Source organism: Meles meles, chromosome 11, assembly GCF_922984935.1.
Source record: "Meles meles chromosome 11, mMelMel3.1 paternal haplotype, whole genome shotgun sequence".
In the NCBI taxonomy this organism is placed as follows: Eukaryota; Metazoa; Chordata; class Mammalia; order Carnivora; family Mustelidae; genus Meles; species Meles meles.
The window spans coordinates 28,324,466-28,349,596 of NC_060076.1; the positions used below are offsets into that span (position 1 = coordinate 28,324,466).

Here is a 25,131-nt window from a genome sequence, read left to right on the forward strand (position 1 = left end):
AAAAAAAAAAGTATCTACCTATATCATACACAAACGGAAGTAATGTTGAGAAGCACACATGCATACCCATATCCACACCCATACAGAAGAAACACTGTAAGGAAATACTTTAATTTTAACAGTGTCTTTCTGACATGAACTGATTTACTTCCTCAGTAGGCAACCCAGTGATCTTTATTATCTACAGGACAGCCACAGCTGCTAAACTTAATGTTGGCATCCGAAATGATGCTACACTGTTCATAATTTAAATCAAGGACTCCAATGTCCTCTGGTATCAATCTCCAGAGTAGCTATGGATTTTCCCACCAATCCCAGTAAAATGTTAACAGTATATCGCAACAGGGAAAGAAAAATATTTGGCTGGGTTTTTTTTCTTCCTTTTGTTTAATCAGCTTTCCCTATTTCCTTACAAGAAAGACATTATTTTTATCAGAAAAAGTAAAAAACTGATATGCAAGTTATCAACTCATAATTTATTCAAATAAAACCGAGGATATTATGAAAAAAGGCAGAAGTTGTATTTCTTTAAATAAAATTCTTTCATTTTCTACCATGGGAGTCTTTGACCAAAAAGAACACAGAAATATAACTTAATCTGACAAAGGTCTTACTTTTCAGCTGTACTTTTAAGACCTGCTAATTCCTCATCTAGAGTCTGTAGCTTATTCTCCTTGATTCTCAGTTCATCTTGAACATCTTTGAGTTCTTGAAACTTGGTTAAAATAGAAGCTGCCTGGGACCGAGCACCTGAGAGAAATAAATTGTAACAGGCCTTAGACATTAGGTTACTGAATAGTAGACAAAAACTTTCTAAGAATTATACTTGAAAAGATTCAATAGCTAATCTTTTATAGTAAAGTTACAGAACTCATTTTATCATTAGAATCTCAGGGCATACATACTTGATAAGAAGATACTTCTAAGCAGAGTTGATACAGAATTGATTTTATCATTAGAATCTTAGGACATACATACTTGATAAGAAAATACTTGTAAGCAGATGTGATAGATTGTTTATTCAAAATAATCACTGCCCCTTCCTACTGGGCCCATTCCTCTCAGGGCCATTTTCCTCTCCAATATCGGCTGAGCCATGTGGTTTGCTCTGACCAATGAAATGGAAAATATGCCTCTTTTGAAAATAAGCTTTAGAAGACAGCACATAATTCACCATTTGTTTTCCCTCTCCCCTGAAAAAAGCATGTTCAAAGTAGGGACTATTTTTCCCTCAGCCTGGGTTCCAGAAAGAGAATAACAATGAACAAAGAAATAAATGACCTACAGATAAAGTAGCATAATTATGGTACTTATTATATGCGACAGATTTGGGGGCTATTTTTTTTTTTAAAGATTTTTTATTTTATTTATTTAACAGAGAGTGATCACAAGTAGGCAGAGAGGCAGGCAGAGAGAGAGGGGGAAAGCAGGCTCCCTGCCGAGCAGAGAGCCAGATGTGGGGCTCGATCTCAGGACCCTGGGATCATGACCTGAGCTAAAGGCAGAGGCTTAACCCACTGAGCCACCCAGGCGTCCCTTGGGGGCTATTTTTTTTACCACATCCTAACCTGGCCTAAACTTTGATATAGCAGAGGAAATTGGTTTCACTTTACAAGCAACTATAATTGTCTGACAATAATAGGTTGAGTTATGTTGGCAAGAAAACTCTAGGTTTGATGGGAGAATGCAAAGGTCAATTAGCAATGCTCTATGAGCACTTTGGTAACACGATACAGGGATATTTTTGCCATCCCTAAAGTAGGAACTTCAAGAACATACAAATCAATGAAATCTAAAATGTTTCTTATATTTTACATATTTAAAAATATATCATCTCTCTTTATCCTCCAATTATAGATACTAATTCTCTTATTGTATATACTAGAATTCATTTCACAGCTATTGTTTCCTTGGCCTAGAAAGAAATTAAGTCACAGGCATCATACAGTCTCTTGATTTGGTTAAAAGCATAAACTGATATTTGTGGAGCATAACAAATGACATGGAGGACATTGGGAGATGGAGAGAAGAAGGAAGTTGAGGGAAATTGGAAGGGGAGGCGAACCATAAGAGACTGGACTCTGAAACACAACCTGAGGGTTTTGAAGGGGCGGGGGTGGGAGGTTGGGGGAACCAGGTGGTGGGTAATAGGGAGGGCACGTATTGCATGGAGCACTGGGTGTTGTGCAAAAACAATGAATACTGTTATGCTGAAAAAATAAATTAATTAATTAAAATGGAAAAAAAAAAAAAGCATAAACAGTGAAAACAGATAACCTGAATTCAAATCCTGGGCTTTGCCAGTTACCCACAAGTTATTTAACCATTCTGTACATTAGTTTCCACAACTGTATACTGCAGATGATAGTAATATACCTACCACATAGCTGCTATAAAAGGAGTTCATTATTTAAAGCTCTGAGAAGACGTCTTCATAAAGTAATAGAAATGTTGTGTATCTGCATTGCCCAGTTACCCAGTAACTATCTGTGGTCACAGAGTCCTTGAAATGTGACTAGGACAATCGAGGAAATTATTTTCATTTAATTATTGTAATTAAGTGTAAGAGCCACATATGGTTACTGTACTGGATAGTACAGTCTCACAATGTTGCCTGTTACATAGGAAGTACTATTTAGGGTTTGTTAGCTACTTGATCACTCAACATAGATCTGGAAACTCAATGTGGCAAATGTTAGAATAAGAAGAAAATGATCATTATCTTATTCTCAAGGACAGATTTAATTTTTTTTATTTACTTTTCACAGATGTAGTGGCATATACCCAAATTAGAACTTAACATTTCCTGAACAAGGGTAAAAATGTACTGAATTAAAAAAAAATTTTCCAGTGGCTAGAATATTCTAATAGGACAAAATGCAAGAGAAAAACAAAAGAAAAAACAAAAAAACCTAGACTTATAGACTTGAGAAAAATTTTTAAAAAGCAACAGGACAACAGGACTAATTATTACAGTATGAACTCCTTGAGGGCTGAGACATTTTATTTCTCCATATTTATTTTAAAAGATTTTATTTGAGGGAGTGAGAGAGAGTATGAAAGGGGAGAAGGTCAGAGGGAGAAGCAGACTCCCTGCATAGCTGGGAACCCAATGCAGGACTTGATTCTGGGACTCCAGGACCAGGACCTGAGCAGAAGGCAGTTGCTTAACCAACTGAGCCAGCCACGCACCCTTAATGTCTCCATATTTAATTTAATAGCTGTGACACGGTAGGTATTCAAAAGAAAACCCAATTCTTAAATTAGAAATAAAACTCTGGATCAAGTCATTCTGAACCCACAATTTCCGTTTTTAAAAAACGAAACAAAAAAGTCCCATCCTATTTACCAAAGTTTTGAAAAAACAATGATATAAAACCTACCTCCAAGATTTGCATGGAAGATGGAAGCAGAATAGAAGGACCCTAGGCTCACCTCATACCATGAATACAACTAGATTAACTATGAAATCATCCAAAATACCCCAGAAATTGACCTGAAGACTGGCAGAAAAGAGACCACACCAAAGAAGGTAGGAAGTATGGAAGTGTGATTTGAGAGAGAAATAGCGGCTGTGGTGGAGTAAGGAGCTGTGGTCAGAACTGCACTAGCACAGAGGGGAGGCCACGGAGGGAAGACAAATCCACATAACAACTGGCTTCAGAAGTGAGAGGGCCCAAATTTCATGAGTTATGGCAACCAGCAGAACTTTAAACCTACAGTTTTAAAGGTCAGCATGCTTGGCTCTGGGAGAGCCCGAAGGGTATTGTTCTTTGGACAGAGTGGGGAAAACAGCCCACCAACAAACAGCATGGTAACAGCTTTCTGAGGAGCACCAGGTGACATGGTGGGAAGGTTGTGACCTCATCTAGAAGCATGTCCCAGAGAGGCAGCATTCAGAGAGACCCCATCCTAGAACAAAGGAATGAGCAGGCATCATTTCCCTCTCCCACCTCTCAGTATAAACACAGGGACACTTGTGGGAACCAACCCAGCAGACACTTGCTACCTAATATTCTTACACCAAAACTCCAACTCCCATGCTCAGGTAGATTCCGCCTTCCCAATCACTCTTGCCTCAGGCCCAGAATAGGAGGTACCCACCCCCAAAAGAATGGTCTAAAGCCCCGGCAACATCGTGTCTCCCAACGTGTGAATTTACAGGGCCTCAGTTCCACTGACAACAGGTCTCATTTCACAAAAAGACCAGAGCACACCCAGTTAAAAATGCTCCACATTCAGGCCAGGGACTAAATACTGCCCACAAGAGGCAAAGAGAGCCTCTGCAGACAACAGACTTGAAGAATAAAGAGGCCGGGACAGAATGCAGACACTCCCAGAAACACTGGGTCCTGGAGAATAGGGGACACTATACTGCTGGGCACTATAGGGACCTCTTCTCCATCAAGCCATTACCATCAAGAATTGGAGAGAACTTTCCTAACACAGAGAAATAGGCATAAACATCAACAGAACAGAACTAGGCCACAGCCACAGATCCAAGCAAAACAAATACAAGTAACATGAGTTAAAAAGAATTTATTTAATTTTAAAGATTTTATTTATTTTTGAGAAAAAGAGCAAGCGCATGAGTGCACAAATAGAGGGGAGGGACATAGGGAGAAGCAGACTCCTCACTGAGCCCAATGCAGGACTTGATCCCAGGATCCTGGGATCATGACCTGAGCTATAGACAGATGCTTAGCCAGCTGAGCCACCCAAGTTCCCTGAAAGAGAATTTAAAGTAATGATCATAAAGATATTACACTTAAAAAAAAGTGGAAGACATCAATGAGACCCTTAACACAGAAATAAAGAAAAAGAACCAATCAGAGATGAAAAGTGCAATAAATGAGTTTATAAACACCCGTGATGCAACAGACAATAGGCTGGAAGAAGCAGAAAAGCAAATTAATGACCTAGAAGAGGGATGGAAAATAATCAACCTTAAAAAGAAAAAAGAATTATGCAAAAAGAAAATAGACTTAGGGAACTCAGTGATTTCCATTAAGTGTAGTAACATTCATATTGTAGGGATCCCAGAAGAATAAGAGAGAGAAAAGGGGGTAGAAAGTTTGAAGAAATAATACCTAAAAACCTGCCTAATCTGGGGAACGAAATAGATAACCAGACCCAGGAGACGAAGAACCCCCCAAAAAAATCCACAAAAGCAGATCCACATGAAGACATATTGTAATTAAGATGTCTAAATTTTAAAAGGATCAAGACGAAAGAAGACAGTAACCTATCAGGGAAACCACATAAGGTTATCAGCAGATTTTTCAGCAAAATCTTTGAAGGCTAGAAGGGAGTGACACGAAATACTGAAAGTGAATGAAAAAAAGATGCTTCCAAGAATATTCTATCCAGCGAGGCTATCATTCAGAATAAAAGGAGAAAGAAACAGAAAAACAAAAATTAAAGCAGTTCATGGCCACTACACCAGACCTGCAAGATACTGACTAGCAAGGAAAGACCAAAGTGACAGCAAGAAAGCAGGGAACGTAGAAGTAATAAAAATATTTCTTAAAAAAAAAAAAAAAAATACAAGGAATTCCCAAAACACAAGGATGTAAAATATCCAAATACCTAAATGTGGGGAAGAGAACAGTAAAATTGGGCTCAAACTTAAGCAAATTGTTTCCTAATATAGACTGCTACACGTAAAAGATATTATATGCAAACCTAAAGATAGCCAAAACTTTAAAACCACTAAAAGAAATGAAAGGAAGAAAAAGGAATGCAAATAGTATCAATACAAGGATGAGGAAAAACTTCAGAAACAAGTTTCTGAAGAAACAAAACGGCAATAAATACATACCTATCAATAATTATTTTGAATACCAATGGACTAAATGCTCTAATCAAAAGAAAAAGGATGATAGAATGCATTAAAAAGAAAAAAAAAAAAAGACCCATCTGTATGCTGCCTATAAGAGACATTTCAGACCTAAAGTCACCTGAAGTTGAAAGTGAGGGGATGGAGAAACATTTATCATACAAATGCATGTCAAAAGAAAGCTGGAATAGACAACGTATATCAGACAAACAGATTTTAAAACAAAGATTATAATAAGAGACAAAGACACTATATAATAATAAAGGGGACTATCCAACAAAAGGACTGAACAAGTGTAAATATTTACACACTCAACATGGGAGTACCCAAATATAAGAAACAGTTAATAGCATAGATGAACTAATCAACAGTCATACAATAATAGTAGGGGACTTTAATACCCCACTTACATCAGTGGAAAGATTGGTCAGAAAAATCTACAAGGAGGGCGCCTGGGTGGCTCAGTGGGTTAAGCCTCTGCCTTCAGCTCAGGTCATGAATCCCAGGGTCCTGGCCCACATCGGGCTCTCTGCTCAGCGGGGAGCCTGCTTCCCTTTCTCTCTCTGCTTGTCTCTCTGCCTACTAGTGATCTCCCTCTCTCTCTCTCTCTCTCTCTCTCTGTTAAATAAATAAATAAAATCTTTGAAAAAAAAAAAAACTACAAGGAAACAGTGGCATTGAAGGACACACCGGAACAAATGGATTTAACAAATATATTCAGAACATTTCATCCTAAATAGCAGAATACATATTCTATCCAGGTACACAGGGAAAATTCTCCAGAAAGATGACATATTGGGCCATAAAAGAAGTCTCAACAAATTCAAAAATACTGAAGTTTTACTATGCATCTTTTCGGACCACAACACTATGAAACTAGAAATCAAGCACAAGGAAAAAAGTCCACAAAAAGAGGACAAATACATGGAGGATAAAAACATGCTACTAAATAATGAACGGGTCAGCCAGAAAAATCAAAGTCCAAAGATACATAGAAGCAAATGAAAATGAAAACACAACAGTCCAAAACTTTTAGGATAGAGCAAAAGCAGTTCTAAGAGTAAAGATTATAAAGAGGGAACTGTAAGACCTGAAACCATAAAATTCCTAGAGGACAGTACAGATAGCAATGTCACTGATACAGGTCATAGCAACATTTTTCTAGACACATCTCTCAAGGCAAGGGAAATAGAAGCAAAAATAAACATTTGGGACTACATGAAAATAAAAAGCTTCCACACAGCAAATAAACAATCAACAACACTAAAAGCCTACAGAATGGGAGAAGATATTTGCACGTGACATAACTGATAAAGGATTAGTATCCAAAATATATAAAAAAATAATAAAACTCAACCCCCCGACCCAAAAAATCCAATTAAAAATGAGAAGACATGAAAAGACATTTTCCAAATAAGAAATACAGATTGACCACTAGACAAATGAAAAGATGCACAACATACTCCGCAGGGAAAGGCAAATCAAAACTACGAGGTATCACCTCCTATCTGCCAGAATGGCTAAAATGAAAAAAACATAAGAGACAAGTGCAGCAGAGGATGTAAAGAAACAGGAACTCTTTTTGTACTGTTGGTGGGAATGCAGACTAGTGCAACCCCTGTGGAAAACAGTATGGAGGTTCCTCAAAAGGTTAAAAATGGAACCACCCTATGATCTATCAATCACACCATTGGATATTTATACAAAAAATACAAAAACACTAATTCAAAGGGATACATGCACCCTTATGTCTACTGCAGCATTATTTACAATATCCAAATTATGGAACCAGCCCACTTCTCCATCAACTGAAGAATGGCTAAAGAAGAGGTGGTGTATGTATGTGTGCATACATATACACACATACACACACACAATGGAATATTATTCAGCTATAAGAAAGAAGGAAATCTTGCCATTTGCAAAGACATGGATAGAACTAGGAAATATAAAGCTAAGTGAAACAAGTCAGTTAGAGAAATACCATATGCTTTCACTCATATGTGGAATTTAAGAAACAAAGGAGAGAAAGAGAGATAAGCCGAGAAAGGCTCTAAACTATAGCGAACAAACTGATGTTACCAGATAGAGGGCTGGTACGGTGACCGGTGAAATGCATTACAGGGATTAATGAGAGTAGTTGTTGGGACCAGCACCAGGTATTGCATGAAATGGTTGAATTAATAAATTGGTACACCTGAAATATATCATTGTATTTTAATTATACTGGAATTAAAATTTAATATAAATAAAATTTAATAAAAAAGAAAAATACAATCAATATTGCAAGATTCTTTTTACTTTTTTGTTTTATCTGTTTATTTAAATTCAATTTAACTAACATATACTGTATTATTACTTTCAGAGGTAGAATTTAGTGATTCACCAGTTGCATATAACACCCAGTGCTCATTCCATCATCACCCAGTTATCCCAACAACCCCACTTTCCCTCCAGCAAACCCCATTTTTTCCTAGGGTTAAGTCTCTTATGGTTTGCCTTCCTCTATTTCCCTTATTTTTCCCTCCCTTCCCTTATGTTCATTGGTTTGTTTCTTAAATTCCACGAGTGAAATCATAATTTTCATCTTTCTCTGACTGATTTTGCTCTACATACCTTCTGGTTCTATGTCATTGCAAATGGCAAGATTTCATTCTTTTTGGTGGCTGAGTAATATTTGCACGTGTGTGTGCATGTACATACACCTATAACGCATCTTTATCCGTCCATCTGTCGATGGACATCTGGGGTCTTTCCATAGTTTGGCTATTGTGGACATTGCGGCTATAAACATTGGGGTGCATGTGCCCCTTCAGATCACTGTTTGTATCTTTGAGGTAAATAACCCAGTAGTGCAACTGCTGGGTTACAGGGTGGCTCTATTTTTAAATTGTTGAGGAACCTCCATACTATTTTCCAGAGTAGCTGCACCAGTTTGCATTTCCAACAATAGTATAAGACAGTTTCCCTTTTTCCACATTCTTGCCAATATCTGTTATTTCCTGAGTTGTTAAGTATAGCCATTCTGACCAGTGTGAGGTGGTATCTCATTTAGTTTTGATTTTATTGCCCTGATGCCAAGTGATGTAGAGAATTTTTTCTTTCATGTGTCTCTTGTCCATTTGTATGTCCTCTTTGGAGAAATGTCTGTTCATTTCTTCTGCCTGCTTCTGGACTGGATTTTTTGGGTTTTTCCAGTGTTGAGTTTAATAAGTTCTTTATAGATTTTTGGATACTAGCCCTTTATCTGGTAAGACATTTGCAAATATCTTCTCCCATTCTGTACGTTGCCTTTTAATTTTATAAGTGTTTCCTTTGCTGTGTAAAGGCTTTTTATCTTGATGAAGTCCCAATAGTTCATTTTTGCTTTTGTTTCTGAGTTAAAATACTAGTTCTAATGCTGTTTGCTATTAAATGACTTACTAAATTTCTTCTAATTTCCATTTCATTCCCTAAAAGAATGGGAAAAGTAATAAAGCTACCTTTATGGAAGAGTTGTAAGGAATTGAACATTACCTATTTTTATTATTTGTAAATAAGCAAAAAAGCAACCTACCTCCACTCAATGTCCCATGAGGATCAAATATTTCACCTCCAAGAGTCACAGTTCTAGTCATTATCCTTTTATCAAAGGCCACTTTTTTTGCATTATCCATATTATTACAAACAAACGTTGTTCCAAAGACAAATTCCATTGCTTTCTGAAGTTCTGGCTTGTATTCAACCAGGGAAAGAGCCACATGAACATTGTTAGGACCAACCTGTGGGAAAACAACAGATATGTCACAGTACATACTACCCTTTCCTTTCAAACATGATTTTATAAAACAGAACCAGTATACTAGAAATTTAAGTACTACTCACCTAGCACTAAAGCTCCTTCTGAACTTTTTAAAATACTATGGAAAACTCCAGAGTTTTAGAAAAAAATTGAAGTTTAAACATTGAAACTTCTATGGCTAAATAAAATATTTAAAGCACTAGCTATTATGACAGTGTCTATTAAGCAGGAGCCACTACCAAGTTTCTAAATCCAAAATGGACTATTTGGACACATTCTCTTCGTTAAAAAACAGCAATTACTAGATCAACACAATTATATAAAATGCTTTATTTCAAGTATTAATTTATTTACTCTATAGTGAATACTTTTTCACTCAAATTAAACATGCTAGAGCAGCCACCTGTCAGTTACAGGAAAACACAACTAACAATTGTAAGGGCAAAAAAATTTTAAATCCCTCAGTGTTTTATTTTGATCCAACTGCCTCTTCTCAACCTTTGTTGATGTGTACTCTGCTCATATTTTTAACACAACTAAGCATACTTTAAGGAGCTTAGTAGCAGCAAGAGAAATCAAAATGAAAGCAGCTCTGTATAACAGATGTTCAGCATTGCCCTCTGACATAGCAGCAGCCATTAAAAAGGTTTGGCTAAGGGACCTGGGTAGAAGTATTTTTGCTGCTACCTGAAACCACGATTTACTTCTTACACTAGGACTTGGCTAAAAGCTGAAGTAACTTCCAAAACCTTCCAGACCCAATGGTGATTTTTCAAAGTAAACAAAGCACTAACCAGAAACACCACCTTTCAATTACTCCGCACTCATTTTCCTTCTGCTGTGAGTATACAGGTCAATACAACCGCATTTTGAAATAATTCATTAAAGACTTCTCAATATCAGCAAGAACTCTGAGTACCCATTTTGTAGCTTAATTATACATGCATTTCTAGGTTTCATAGAGCTGTCCTTTCAACTGACGCACTTGGAATGCCTGCTCAATAACAAACTGGTAATACTGCTGAACATCAGGGCTGGCTTCATGCTATTATCCAATGTTACACAACTGTAATTGCCTTTTAAATGTACTGCCTTGTATTCCTTTGGGGTTTATTTTTATTTTTTATTTTTTTACTAATAGCTATACCACTTGATATCCACCTCAGCAGCTGAATGGGTATCCTGGTCCCCTGCTTTTTATGTTCAGAGGTTGGAAGGCAACCTAGAGAAACTCTAATAGAGAAGCATCTCTTTAAGACTGATAGATAACTCCCATAACAACTGTCACTGTGGGCAGTTTAACAGTGTCTGGCACGAAAAAAAACCTAAAGAAATCTAGTATTTATAAGCCTGTAATTCTAGTAATTCAGAGATTGGGAATTTCCTACTAGCATATGATAATCGTATGACCTGACTGAAGGTTTAAAGACATTTTAACATTACAACTTTGAAATACCAAAGGTAGTTTTAGTTTTGCACCATTTCTATTCTCCTTCCATCTGTTTTCATAAAAGCCAACTATTTTTTTGGTAGCTTAAATGTGTAACAACAAAATTTTGTGGTTCTACATATGATTTATGTCCCCCAAGTTAATGTCCTCTAACTAAAACAAAGCAAAACAAACAAACAAAAAGTAAGGTGTAGATAAATCATATAAAGACGACTTACAAGATTCTGAGCGACTCTGAGAGTTTCTGGAGCAATGCATCTGGCTGAAATTTTATTGAGTGGAATTATAGTGTATCGACGTTTCAATTCCCCCTTTTCTAGTAACTTTTTTCCAGTAACCTAAAAAATTGTGCATTTGAAATAAGTAAATAAAATATTAATGACAGAAAACATTCAGAAGTAAAGAGTACAACTTTAGGAATCCACAACTGTTTAGTACCTAGTATCCTCAACAATGGAAAGCCTAAAACTTGATAATATGCATTCTGGATTCCTGAGTTAGCAGGAGACTTCTTTGGGAATACAGTTAATCAAATATGATACAATCAATAATATAATAAAAAGTCATTAATTGAAGAGCTATACCTGTAAAGATAAGCAACTTTAGGAATAGCTTAAAACATCAAGAAAGTACTCAATTCTAGAAGCTCATGGTTTTTCCAGCTAAGGAGGAATTATAAACTTTAATTAGAATTAATTTACCTCTGTGTCTACTACAACATTGTAGAGCCGTTCCCCGGCCACCAATTCTAAAGCTGTGGTTGCAGAAGTATCTTTCACACTAATCAGAGAAGCTACAAGTCCTTTCACGCAATTTCTATTCCAGTTCTTCTCTGGATCCCTAAAATAGAATAGTTGACAAAAATTAATCTGAAACAATAAAACAGAAAAAGTTGTATTCTACTAGTCCAGAGCTCTTCCTAACAGCGCATTAAAAGAGAAACATATACACTTTAAGAAAAACAAAAATTTAATGTTCAGATGACTACCCAACTATTGTTTTAAGTCAATCAAAAGATCTTTCAGTATATATTATTTTCAGTGAAACAAAAATAACTTTGATATTATAATTTTTTTAAAAAGATTTATTTATTTCAGAGAGAAGAAAAGGGAACACAAACAGGGTAACAGGGTAAGAATCAGGGAGAGAGAGAAGTAGAGGGGAAGGAGACGCCCTGCTGAGTGCAGAGCCCTACACCAGGCTTAATCTCAGAAGCCCAAGATCATGACCTGAGCTTAAACCAAGAGTCAGACCCTCAACAAACTGAGACACCCAGGTACCCCTGAGGCTATAATCTTTAATACATATATTACTCTAAGTATTCCATGAAAAAAACCATGTAAATCTGTAAGCTGTAAAATGTTCATGTAGATATTTAAAGAAACTTTGGACTGAGATTAAATTTCCCTCATTTTGGTCTTAAGAATTCCCACTGCCAACTTGAAACATTTCAATAAACATTTAAGAAAAAAAATGCCAATTAAGGAAAAGCAGCTGACAATATTTTTCATACAAAAATCCTAATGTTAACAAAATTTTCAGATTGTCTTCCAGCTTAAATGAAAATGTATCCTGGTTAACATTTCAGTAAGTGTTCAGGGGAAAAAATACCAATTAAGGAAAAGTAGCTTACAATAGTTTTCATACAGAAATCTTGATGTTAATGAAATTTTCAGACTGTCTTCCAGCTTAAGTAAGAATGTATCTTGGCTATTACCATGTTAAAATTTAAGGTTTAAATCTCTTACCTGTAGGCAAATTGAATATTAGGAAATCTGGCTAAGAGAGCTTCATATGTTTCTTTCAATCTACTGATATCACGAGATAGCTGCCTGCGCTTTTCCAGAAGTCCTTCCTCCTTGTTTTCTGAATAGTAAATCACAGATAAATTGAAACAGAGTTTTAAAAATGCAAATATTCTACAGTTTTAAAGAAGCTATCAGTAACCTCTATTTCCAAAGCATTCCTAGAAGCAAAAAAAATTTCTGGTATTAAATAAAAAGCATACTTAACATGAAAGATCAAGTAGACACAATTACCAACATATAACAAATTTCCATTCCAAAAATAATATAGGAATTGAATAACTATGAATGTGGAAATAAATATACAAAGGACATTTTAGGAGTTTTCAAGTGGCACTTTGGTGACCGAAGCAGGAAACTGTCAATAGTGAGTTTTCAAAAATTCAAAGAACTGGGACATGGGAAAGTAGGAGAATCTTAACCTCACCATGTCCCATGGATTCAACTACATAACACCTACATCAGTGTAAATAACCCAGAAAATGGCCCAAAGATTGGGAGAACACTCTCCACAGCTAAATGTAGAAAAGAGACCACATCAAAGAGGGTAGGAAGGACGGAGATGCAGTCACGAGCCAAGCAGACCTGTGGGATTGTGAATGGGAGGGAGGGACACCAAGGACACAGATAGGAGAGAGAAATGGACTGTAGTCACACCAAGCACTCCAAACACAGGAAACTGTAAGGGGAAGACAAATCCCCATTGAGGAGCACCTGTGTGGTTCAGTTAAGTGTCTGCCTTTGGCTCAAGTCATGATCCCAGGGTCCTGGGACTGAGCCCCATATTGGGCCAGCAGCTCAGTGGAGAGTTTGCTTCTCCCTCTGCCTTCCTGTGCTCTCTCTTGCACACGCTTTTGCTCTCAAATAAATAAATATCTTAAAAAAACAAACAAACAAAAAATTTGCCTTAGAAAACCATAGGGGCAAGAAAAAAAAAAAGAAGAAAACCAGAGGGGCATAATTTTGCACATTCTTATGATCTGCAGGGCCTAAAATCTGGAACTTTAAAACTCAGCAGGTTCAGCTCTAAGAGAGCCAAGAGGGTGAGAGCAGACTCCCAGTCCTTAAAAAGAGATAGCATGACAAACAGCCCCACAGAGACACAGCATAAAAGCAGCAGTCTGAAAAACTGCCTGGAGTATTCTGGTGGGAGATTTGTTTACCAATTTCAGAGCATGTGCTGGAGGGGCAGGGATCCTTAGGATCTCTGGGAACTAAAGAGCGGGCAGGGACTATTTCCCTCCTCTGCCCCCATCCTAGACACATAGATAGTTGCAGGAACCAGCACAGCTCTCCACCTAGCCTGCTAACAGTGTATCTCACCCAAGTTCTGCAGACATGTCCCCTCCCACAACAAACCTGTACAAACCTTGATAAAACTGCTGCCCCACTCTGCTTTCTCCTGTGGGCCTGCCCCCTCCAATACGCCCTGAGTCAGAGCCCATCCAAAGCAGTACCACCAGCCAAGCAGGGCACAAACAGGCCCAACAGGAACCAGCACCACTCTAAAATAAACTCCCTACACTGCAGAGAGGGGAAGATAACTATATATAAAGCGGCTTAGCCACAACAGTAGGGAACATGCATCACATAGGGGATATTACAAAAGCATCAGGTTCTGGTGAACAGGGGACATTGCACTGCAGGGCACTACAGGACTTCTTCTTCAATAAGATCATTACTTTGAAGAGCAGGAGACGCAGCTAATGTTCCTAACACACAGAAAAAGACACAAAGAGACAAAATGAGGAGACACAGGGATATATCTCTAAGGAAAGAGGACAAAATCATAGCAAGAGAGCTAAATGAAACAGAGAGGAGTTAATAGGCCTGATAAAAAATTTAAAAGTAATGATCATAAGGATACTCACTGGACTTGGAAAAAAGTGAACTTCAGTAAGACCCTTAACAAAGAGACAGAAAACATAAAGAACCAATCAGAGATGAAGAACCCAATAACTAAAACTAAAAATACACAAAATGGAATAAACAGTAGACTAAAAGAAGCAGAAGAATAGATCCCCCAATCTGGATGACAGTAACAGAAGGCAATCAAGCTGTAAGGTGATAGAAAAAATAACAAAAAATGAGAACAGACTTAGGGAACTCAGCAATAGTATTAACTTTCCCATTGCAGAGATTCCAGAAGAAGAGAGAGAGAAGGGGGCAGAAAATTAGAAGAAATAATAGCTGAAAACTTCTTGAATCTAGGGAAGGAAACAAATCTCAATCCAGGAGGGAAAGAGAACCCCAACAAAATCAACGCAAGGGGGTCCAAACCAAAACACATAGTAATTAATAAAACAGCAAAAAGTACTGATAAAGAGAATTTTAAAAGCATCAAGAGAAAACAGTTACAATATCAGTTGAGTTTTCAGTGCAAACTTTGCAAGTCAGGAGGGAGGGGAAAAAAAAAACAAAACCCAAAAACCTGTATGGCATGCTATATTCAAGTGCTGAAAGAAAAAACAAAAATCTGTAGCCAAGAGTATTCTATCCAGCAAGGCCATCATTCTTTTCAAGTGCACATAGAGCATTTTATTAAAGAATAGTACACGGGGCGCCTGGGTGGCTCAGTGGGTTAAAGCCTCTGCCTTCGGCTCAGGTCATGATCCCAGGGTCCTGGGATTAAGCCCCGCATCGGGTTCTCTGCTCAGGAGGGAGCCTGCTTCCTCCTCTCTCTGCCTGCCTCTCTGCCTACTTGTAATCTCTGTCAAATAAATAATAAATAACATCTTAAAAAAAATAGTTCACATATTAGGCCCAAAAAGAATCTCAACAAATTCATACCCTGTGTCTTTTCTAACTACAATATTAAGAAACTAGAAATCAGCCACAAGAAAAAGTCTGCAAAGAGCATAAACAGATGAAGGATGGACATTGGGCAGGGTATGTGCTATGGTGAGTGCTGTGAATTGTGTAAGACTGATGATTCACAGACCTGTACCCCTGAAACAAATAATACATTATATGTTAGTGTTAAAAAAAAAAAATGCTACTGGGGCACCTGGGTGGCTCAGTCATTAAACGTCTGCCTTCAGCTCAGGTCATGGTCCCAGGGTTCTGGGATCGAGCCCCACATTGGGCTCCCTGCTCAGCAGGAAGCCTGCTTTCCCTCTCCTAGTCCCCCTGCCTGTGTTCCCTCTCTTGCTGTCTCTCTCTCTCTGTCAAATAAATAAATAAAATCTTAAAAAAAAAAAAATGCTACTAAGGAATGAATGGGTCAACCAAGAAAGAAAAAAAAAGGGAAATAAATACATGGAGACAAATGAAAATGAAAACAAAGCTGAAGCAAGTTGTTCTAAGAGGGAAGTTTATAGCAATACAGGTCTACCTCAAAAAGCAAGAAATAACTCAAACATCCTAACATTATACCTAAAGGACCTAGAAAAAGAAAAAACAAAACCGCAGCAGAAAGAAATAATATAGATTAGAGTAGAAACAAATGAAACAGAAACTAAAAGAACAGAACAAATATAAAAGAAACCAGGAGTTGGTTTTTCGAAAAGATCAACAAAATTGATAAACCTTTAGCCAGACTCAATAAGAAAATAAAGAGGACTCAAATAAATGAAATCAGAAATGAATATTACTCAGCGACAAAAAAGAATGAAATCTTGCCTCTGCAACATAGATGGATCTAGTGAGTATAATGCTAAGTGAAATAAGTCAGTTAGAAAAAGACAATTACCATATGATTTCAGTCATGTGGAATTTACGAAACAAAAGCAAATAAGAAAAAAAAGAGATAAACCAAAAAACCACTCTTAAACTATAGTTAACAAATATATGGGCAAGGTGGTAGGGGGATGGGTGAAATGAAACAGGTAAAGTAGATTAAAAGTACACTTATCATAAGCACAGAGTGATGTATACAATTGCTGAATCACTATACTGTACACCTAAAACTAAAATAACGCTGTGTCTTAACTATACTGGGATTAAAACAAAAACAAAAAACAATAGCTGTTTTATACTTAGTTGATCCTTAAACAATGGAGTGGCTGGCGGGAGTGGATGGGGGGAGGCTGGGGCACTGACACCCCTGCCCTACAGTTCTAAATCCATGATTAACATTTGTTTTTGTTTGTTTGTTTTTAAGTAACCTCCATGCCCAATATAGGGTCTGAACTCAAGACCCTGAGATCAGGAGTTTTATGGTCTACCCACTGAAGCAGACACCCCTAAATCTGTGTTTAACTTTTGACCCTCAAACTTAATAGCCAAATGTTGACAAGAAGCTTTACGGAGAAGATAAATGGTTAACAGATATTTCATATTTTGTATGTTTTATGTATTATACATTGTGTTCTTACAATTAAGTAAGCTAAAGAAAATTGTGAGGAAAATATATTTATAGTACTAAATTGTTTTTATCAAAATAAAAAGAGCCTCAAGTACATAGTCCCATGCAGTTCAAGCTTATGTTCTGGGATCAACTGTATTTATAAAGATTTCTTACACAAACACCTATTAATAGAGTAAAAAAAAATTCCTATTTGCTATTTGCTTAATTTAGTTTCTATCATCAAGTGTTTAAATGCAAACCTTCATAATTTAGCTTTTTCATTTCAGCTTCCAATTTTTCTTTAAGTTTCTTCACAGCCTCAAAAGCTTCTTGATCCTTCCTGTAGCCACTATCCATCTTCTTAACTTCAGCCTGTTTAGTCTTTAATTCTTGTTGAGCATGTTTCAACTTCATCTGAGCCTGTTATTGAAAATTTAAGACTATGTGAGGCAGACAGTGCTAATGATTAAATGGCCATAGATGCAGATTGGTTTAAGAAACATCAGCCTTGAATATGTAACTGTTAGGTCACTTGCATTAATATCTCAAGAGATGAATCATTTCCCAGTATTTTCTCAGAAAACTATTCAGAGTCTAAACAAATATATGCTTAACATAAATCAAGTAATTTATAATTTAAGTCCATATTTTAAATGCTTATAAAAGATATTACTGAGTTCAAAAATTGTATCAAATAACTGTCATTAGATGGTTAAATTAAAAACACAATAGAAAGCTAATAATCAGAACTCTAGTTTCTCTTCCTTTCTATTTAGGTATGTGTATTTACATTTGTGTATTTTTCAGTGTTGTTCAATTAACAGTAGAGAAAGTGTACTGAGCACTAAGAAAATTACACTGGAATAGGAAACTATAAACTGACACGGGAAATTTCAATGCTAGGAGTCGGATATTCAAATGCTAATTTATATAACTGAGTACACTGTTCCTTAAAAACATGAACCAGTATGCTTGCTGAGATCTAGCTGGGTATCACCTCCATCTAAAACTGAATAATGGTAGATTTTTCCCAATATATAATAAGGTAACAGGAAAAACTGAGAGGACCTGAAAGTTTTTCTGCTATTGATTTCTTACAGATTTTTTCGTGACCATCATCTTTGAATGAAGTTGCAAACATGTAAGAGAAAATGCTGAACAGGATTAATACCAACACAGACACAACCCTCTGTATACATTTTTAAAGAGTTCTCTTTTTAAAAAATTTTAAAATGGGTGGAAAAATATATATATTTTTCTTTCTGCTCTCAAAACTCTTGCGTCCATAGGACTTTAAAAGCTGCACACTATCTAAACAAATTTGAAAGCCTTGACTGACAAGCCTTGAAGATTATGAAATCATGTAGGGAAATGGAAGACTAGAATGGGGGTTAAGAGGAAGGGAGAGGTACTTCCAAGGACTAAGGTAAGGACTAAGTATGGTGGGCAAAGAAATGGCCAGGATATTCACTTTCCTGTTAAAGCTTAAGACTGCAACTTTATGTTGCCAATAAAAAAAAATAAAAAAAAAGAAATTAACCTCAAACAGTGCATACAATACTACAAATAAAGCATTTATTGCATTTACAGTTTCAGTTAACTTATGAAGTTATTTTATGTTTTACAGCGTCTTAAACTATTGTCATCAATATTTAGCAGTTAACATATTTGAATTTCAGTGTATTTATTAGGTGCTGTAGAGTGCTATAGAGTGCTATAGAGTGGCAGAATAACAAATTCCTTCTCAGTGATCTGATTATTGTCAATGTTTTGTAACAACTGCCAAAGTTGCTTCTCAAAAAAAAAAAAAAAGAAAAGAAAACAGTCAAACAATAGTTAATGTCTGTATTTACCTGTTTGGCTTCTGTCTGAGCTTTACTTATGTCATTTTTACAAGCCATCATTTGACCAGCCAGAGTTGCTTCTGCTCCATCTTCATTACTCGACAGTCCAGCGGATACAGCATTGAAGTGCTGCTGTGCAGCGGCCAAAGCTTCAGCATCTTTATTACTTGCTTCTTGAAGTGCGTTCAGCCCACCTGTTATCTTTTTAACCTCTTTTTCCTTTGCTGCTAAAGTTCTAGAATCCTTCAGGAAGAGTTTCAGATAGGAAAATATAATTTGTTAGGAAAGACTCACATTTTTTTCTTATGTGCCTACACCTTTGTCATCAAATTTCATAGCATTTTGAAGTAGGCATGGTTAAAAGGAAAATAATTTAATGATCATAACTTTATTTTTTTAAGATTTTATTTATTTATTTGACAGAGATCACAAGTAGGCAGAGAGGCAGGCAGAGAGAGTGGGGAAGCAGGCTCCCCACTGAGCAGAAAGTCCAATGCAGGGCTCAATCCCAGACCCTGGAATCCTGACCTGAGCCAAAGACAGGCTTTAAGCCACTGAGCCACCCAGGCACCCTTAACCATCATAACTTTAAATATTTATTTCCATTTTGAATTCACCCTGTTTTTAAAATAAATGTCCCCTTATACTACCAGAAATACTTTCATTCCATATGTTACAGTCTAATCTAGAAATTAGCTAAATTATAGTGCAAACCAACCATTTGAAGAAACTAAAAATCACTTTCTAGAGCTTTAAAATTGAAGTAATAACCATTCTACTCTGAGCTTCAAAGTAGAGGTTGTAGGATTAAGAGCATGTACATGAAAATTTATAAACTATCAAAGGCCATAAAATTTAAATATTAAATACTTGTGGGGACAGCATTACTAATACTTAACATCTTTGAAGTTATATGCACTAGAACACCATTATACACTGACATACCAGCACAGGAAAAAAAAAAATCCAGCTGTATTATTTACACGAAAGTGACCAGAAATTTTGGCCTACCTGTTTACCTCATGATTCACTAAATATTTATTAGATGTTTACCACATACCAAGCATTGTTCTAGACTAAAGACAGGCTCCTCAGGGACCCTATACTCTACAGTGGAAAACACAATAAAAAATAAAGCAAGATAAAGGGATAGAAAGTGATGGGAACTACTATTTTAAGAACATAAGGGAAAGGGTGCCTGGGTGGCTCAGTGGTTTAAGCCACTGCCTTCGGCTCAGGTCATGATCTCAGGGTCCTGGGGTCGAGTCCCGAATCGGGCTCTCTGCTAGCAGGGAGCCTGCTTCCCTCTCACTCTCTCTGCCTGCCTCTCTGCCTACTTGTGATCTCTCTCTGGCAAATAAATAAATAAAAATCTTAAAAAAAAAAAAAAAAACGTAAGGGAAGGCCTTTTTTAGGACATTTTGAGCAGAAACCTAAATGAAATAAAAGGAATGATCAGGCTGATACTTAGGGGGACACATACTAGGCAAACTCTGCAGAATATGCTTCAGTGTTTGAGGAACTGTGGTTGGAGCACAGTGAGTAAGTGGAAAGGAGCCAGGAATCCTATCAGGAAGGGTCTTGTAGAACATGGTAAAGGCTGAATTTAATTACACATGTGACTTTGAAACCATTAAAGGATTTTAAGCTCAAGAGTGATGTAATCCAATTTATATTTTAGCTTCTGTAAAGAGCAGACTATAGAGCAGCCAGAGTAAAAGCAGGGCAACTAATAAGGACACTATTACAGCATCCCTCATGGGCAGTGATGGCCTGCAGATTAGCAGTGATGAGGTGATGAAAAGTGGCTGTATTCAGAATGTACTTTTAAAGTCAAGAGAATTTGCTGATGGATTAGATATGGAGTTTGAGAAAAATGGTGGAATGCAGGAGGACTCAAGGATTTCGGGATTGAACAATTAATAGCAAGTTTAATAGCAGTGCCATTTTCTAACATGGGGAAAATTTAGCAACTCAAAGAAGTTTGGGTAGGTAGGGAAATTTTAAGAGTTCTATTTTGGATACATTAAGTTTTAGACTTTTTGTTAATCATCTATGTAAAAATGTCAATCCAATAGCTGGACAAATACGGGAAAGAGTCAAGGTTAATTATAGATCTGAACATCACCCTGCAAATGATATTTTAGGGCTACCAGACTGGATGGGATTACCTAAGAAATGAGTGCATATAAAAGAAGTCTGAGCACTAGCCCTGGGACATGCCAACATTTCACGTATTGATTTGTCTGTCTAGACTGGATTCAGTATTCCCATATTCAACTACCTAATCTCTACTTAGATGTCTAACAGGCACCTCAAACCTATTATGTTCACATTGTACTTGTTTCTATTCTCTACTAAGCTAATGGTAACAGTATTTCTAATTGTCAAAGACAAAAATACACTGCTATATTCCTAGCTCAAACAACTATACTAGGTCCAGAGCACACACTCAATAAATATGAATGTAACGGACAAATATTTACCCACCTCAATCATATTTTTTTCTAGCTCTTTGCGTTTGTTTTCTTCACTTGCCAGATTTTTCTTCTTGAGATCAAAGGCACTTTGAGATTTAGTGTTAACTCGCTGAGCTTCTGCAAGCGCATCTTCTAAAGATCGAAGTATACCTCCAATTTCCTATAATCAAATGTGCCCAATTCAAAGTACTTACAATTTACTCATGTCATCATTTTCTTATATGACTTCTAGATTTACTTTTTATGAGCCATTTTGTTATCATACATTAAAATTAACAACTCAATATGGAAGACTATGCCCAGTGAATATTGTTTTTAATTTCTTTACAGTATATTATTTATTCTTACGTATATGTCTGACCTTATCTTTTCCTTTTTCCAACTCTTCTATTTCACGACTAAGTGCTTTTATTTTTTTGTCATTCTCAGACAATTTTTCTTGAAGCTTTACAACTTTATCTTGCATTTCTTTTAATTCCTCAGCTGAGCGTTCTTTTGTATCTTCAGCCAGCAAAAACTGATAGGCAATATATAAACGACTCAAATGTTCTATTTCCCTCATTACTTTTTGGTACTCCAAGTAGGAAGATCTTTCCTGGAAAAGAAATCACCAGTAAAGTATAATTCAAATTATGTCGAAATAGAAAAAATAGGGACATTCAGTACCCTTCACTTACCAATGGTCTTGATGGCAGTAATTGCAGTGATAGCCGCTATTATACTAGAAGTCATTCACTCTACCAACAGGGTTACTAGGTATGTAACAGCCTCAAGAAAATGTTCCACTCAATTCTAATTATTCAGGAAAATCTAGACTTCTCTTCAACAAAGTATTACAATCTGATATAACATTTTCTGAAACTATGAAGAGCAATCTTCAAAATCATTATGATTAATAGATATAAAGAACATGTCCTCTATGAGCAGAAAGCTGATTATTAAGTACCAACTCTTAACTCCTATCTATCCCACAGAAAAATTCCTATGACGTGTATACATTTCATCTCTATTTGTATAATCTTGAATACATCACCATTTTTGAGAGATGTTCTAGCTGCCTATTCTCTATTTAGTATATACCTCTTTTAGTTTTTGAATTGTTGGAGTAATCTCTTCTTCAAGTATCTGGAAAATAAAGGAAAACCAAATTTTTCAATATGTAAAGTACCATTAAAAAAACTGAAAAGAAACATGAAGTCTTAGGAAAACTGGGGAGGTGGAATTTCCTCTTTACAGCAGAGAAACCCTAAAATTACTCTCGTCTTTAAAAATATTTTATGCAAATTTAATTACCGTCTTAATTTCTTTCAGCTTAGCTTCTTTTTTTTCAATAGTTTTCTGGGCAGCTATTTTTTTGTATTCATACATCCTGGTTCCAGCTGCTTCTTCTATCATGGACAAAATCTGGAAAGACAGAAACAGTATATAAATGTTTTAAGAAGCCAAGATAAAAAACTTCATTGGAGTTTACAAAAAGTATATAATTTAAGGTCTTAACTTCACTAAGCATCTTACCAAATAATGTCCCAAATGGATTAGGTAAGTTAAGTACATAGAAAATACATGTATTACCCACAGCCAAACATTCAATATTTCTCGCCTTTACTCCAATCCTGAAATCAAACTTCATGCTACACTGAGGTTGCAGAATAAATCTCTTAAAATTGAAGCCAGGGGTGTCTGACTGGCTCAGTCAGCTGAGTATGTTACTCTTGATTCTTGGGGTTGTGGGTTTGAGCCCCACATTGGGTATATAAATTACCTAAAAATACAAATTTAAAAATAAAAAAATTGAAGCCAGTACTCCTCCCTCCTCTTTTCCTTCAAGTATAGGGGTGCCTGGGTGGCTCAGCTGTTAAGCATCTGCCTTTGGCTCGGATTGTGGTCCCAGGCTCCTGGGATTGAGCCCTGCATCAGGTTCCCCGCTTGGTGGGAAGCCTGCTTCTCCCTCTCTCACTCCCTTTGCTGTGTTCCCTCTCTCACTGTGTCTCTCTATGTCAAATAAATAAAATCTTTAAAAAACAGTAAGTATAAAAAAAGTAAGGACTAACAACATTCAGTTGTCACTTTAGAAGTTTCTAATTAAAATTGTCCCAAGAGATTTCAGTCATTTTTTTTTTGCCAGGATGAAGCATGATATAACACATGCATGCATTCCAACCATGGCACATGCTTTAAGAACTTCGGCAAGTAACTTAATTTTTTGTGCCAGTTTCTTCATTCACAGGGTACTTAATATCTCACAACACTGTTGAGAATTACATAAAGTAATTCATGTGAAGAGCACTCTGAAAAAGGCAAACGCTAATCAATTACGATTTAAAAGCAGAACAATTTGGGCGCCTGGGTGGCTCAGTGGGTTAAAGCCTCTGCCTTCGGCTCAGGTCATGATCCCAGGGTCCTGGGATCAAGCCCCACATCCCCACATCGGGCTCTCTGCTCGGCGGGGAGCCTGCTTCCTCCTCTCTCTGCCTGCCTCTCTGCCTACTTGTGATCTCTGTCTGTCAAATAAATAAATTAAAAAAAAAAAAAAGGCAGAACAATTTTGCCAGCACTCCTTTTTCAGAAGCTTCTACTCACCATCAATCCTTATCTCAACAGAATTATTTCTCTCGAACCATTGATTTCTATGTATTTGGGAGGTTTCAAATTAGATGTTTCCCTTAAAATGTTATCTAAAGAAAATATGCATGACCTCTGTTCAAACCAGACTGCTGATACCAATTACCAGTTTTCTTAGTTCTTCTCAGTAGAAAAGAGTAACTACAGAGCCTTTGTTCCTGTACAAATCATTCATTCCTTTATATCAACTCTTTTCAAGGGGGCTCCAAGAAAAAAACTAAAATTAAGTCTTAATATTCCATACCCTAAAGCAATTCACTGTATGCAATGTATCAGTTTCACTCAACTCTTTTTCTGTAGGGGTTAACTCTGACATGGAACACGGATTGAGAAAGGCTGCTTGATATAGCCAAATTTCTTTTAATATTGGACACACAAAACTCTTAGAAGAAAACACAGGTTAAGCTCCTTGATATTACTCATGGTGAGGATTTTTTTGGATTTAACACTAAAAGCAAAGACAACAAAGGCAAAAATAAACAAGTGGGATTATATCAAACTGAAAAACTGCACAGCAAAGGAAACCACAAACAAAATGAAAAGGGTACTTACGGAATGGGAAGAAAACAGTTGTAAGTCATCAATCTGCTAAGGGGTTAATACCCAAATACATAAGGAACGTGTAAAAACATTTTTCACAAAAGACACACAGATGGCCAATATGTATATGAAAGGTACTCAACATCACTAACCATCTGGGAAATGCAAATTAAACCATTAGCTACTAGTTCTGTTAGATTGGCTATTATCACAAAGACAAGAGGGGTGCCTGGGTGGTCCAGTCTTCAAGTGTCTGCCTTTGGCTCAGGTCATGATCCCAGGGTCCTGAGATCGAGCCTGGCATCTGGCTCCCTGCTCCGCGGGAGGCCTGCTTCTCCCTCTCCCACTACCCCGGCTTGTATTCAGCTCTTACTCTCTCTCTAATAAAGAAATAAAATCTTAAAAAAGACAAGAAATAACAAGTACTGGTGATGCTGTGGAGAAAAGGGAAACATTGTATACTATTGGTAGGAATGTAAATT

General features: G+C 36.7%; 1 protein-coding gene across 3 annotated transcripts in view; it reads right to left on the reverse strand.

Moving 5' to 3' along the window:
• The window catches only part of SMC2 (structural maintenance of chromosomes 2), a 58,760-nt gene that overhangs the window by 26,987 nt on the left and 6,642 nt on the right, over positions 1 to 25,131 (reverse strand). For 2 of the 3 annotated variants that reach the window (XM_046023699.1, XM_046023698.1), the window contains exons 6-16: positions 22,781 to 22,891; positions 22,568 to 22,612; positions 21,849 to 22,082; positions 21,498 to 21,647; positions 19,017 to 19,250; positions 17,424 to 17,583; positions 12,819 to 12,936; positions 11,772 to 11,910; positions 11,289 to 11,408; positions 9,396 to 9,600; positions 615 to 750 (exon numbers count right to left, since the gene is read on the reverse strand). In XM_046023699.1, the coding sequence (XP_045879655.1) occupies positions 615 to 750; positions 9,396 to 9,600; positions 11,289 to 11,408; positions 11,772 to 11,910; positions 12,819 to 12,936; positions 17,424 to 17,583; positions 19,017 to 19,250; positions 21,498 to 21,647; positions 21,849 to 22,082; positions 22,568 to 22,612; positions 22,781 to 22,891 (1,652 nt within the window). The remainder of the gene's footprint in view (positions 1 to 614; positions 751 to 9,395; positions 9,601 to 11,288; positions 11,409 to 11,771; positions 11,911 to 12,818; positions 12,937 to 17,423; positions 17,584 to 19,016; positions 19,251 to 21,497; positions 21,648 to 21,848; positions 22,083 to 22,567; positions 22,613 to 22,780; positions 22,892 to 25,131) is intronic. The other variant, XM_046023700.1, reaches the window with a different exon arrangement.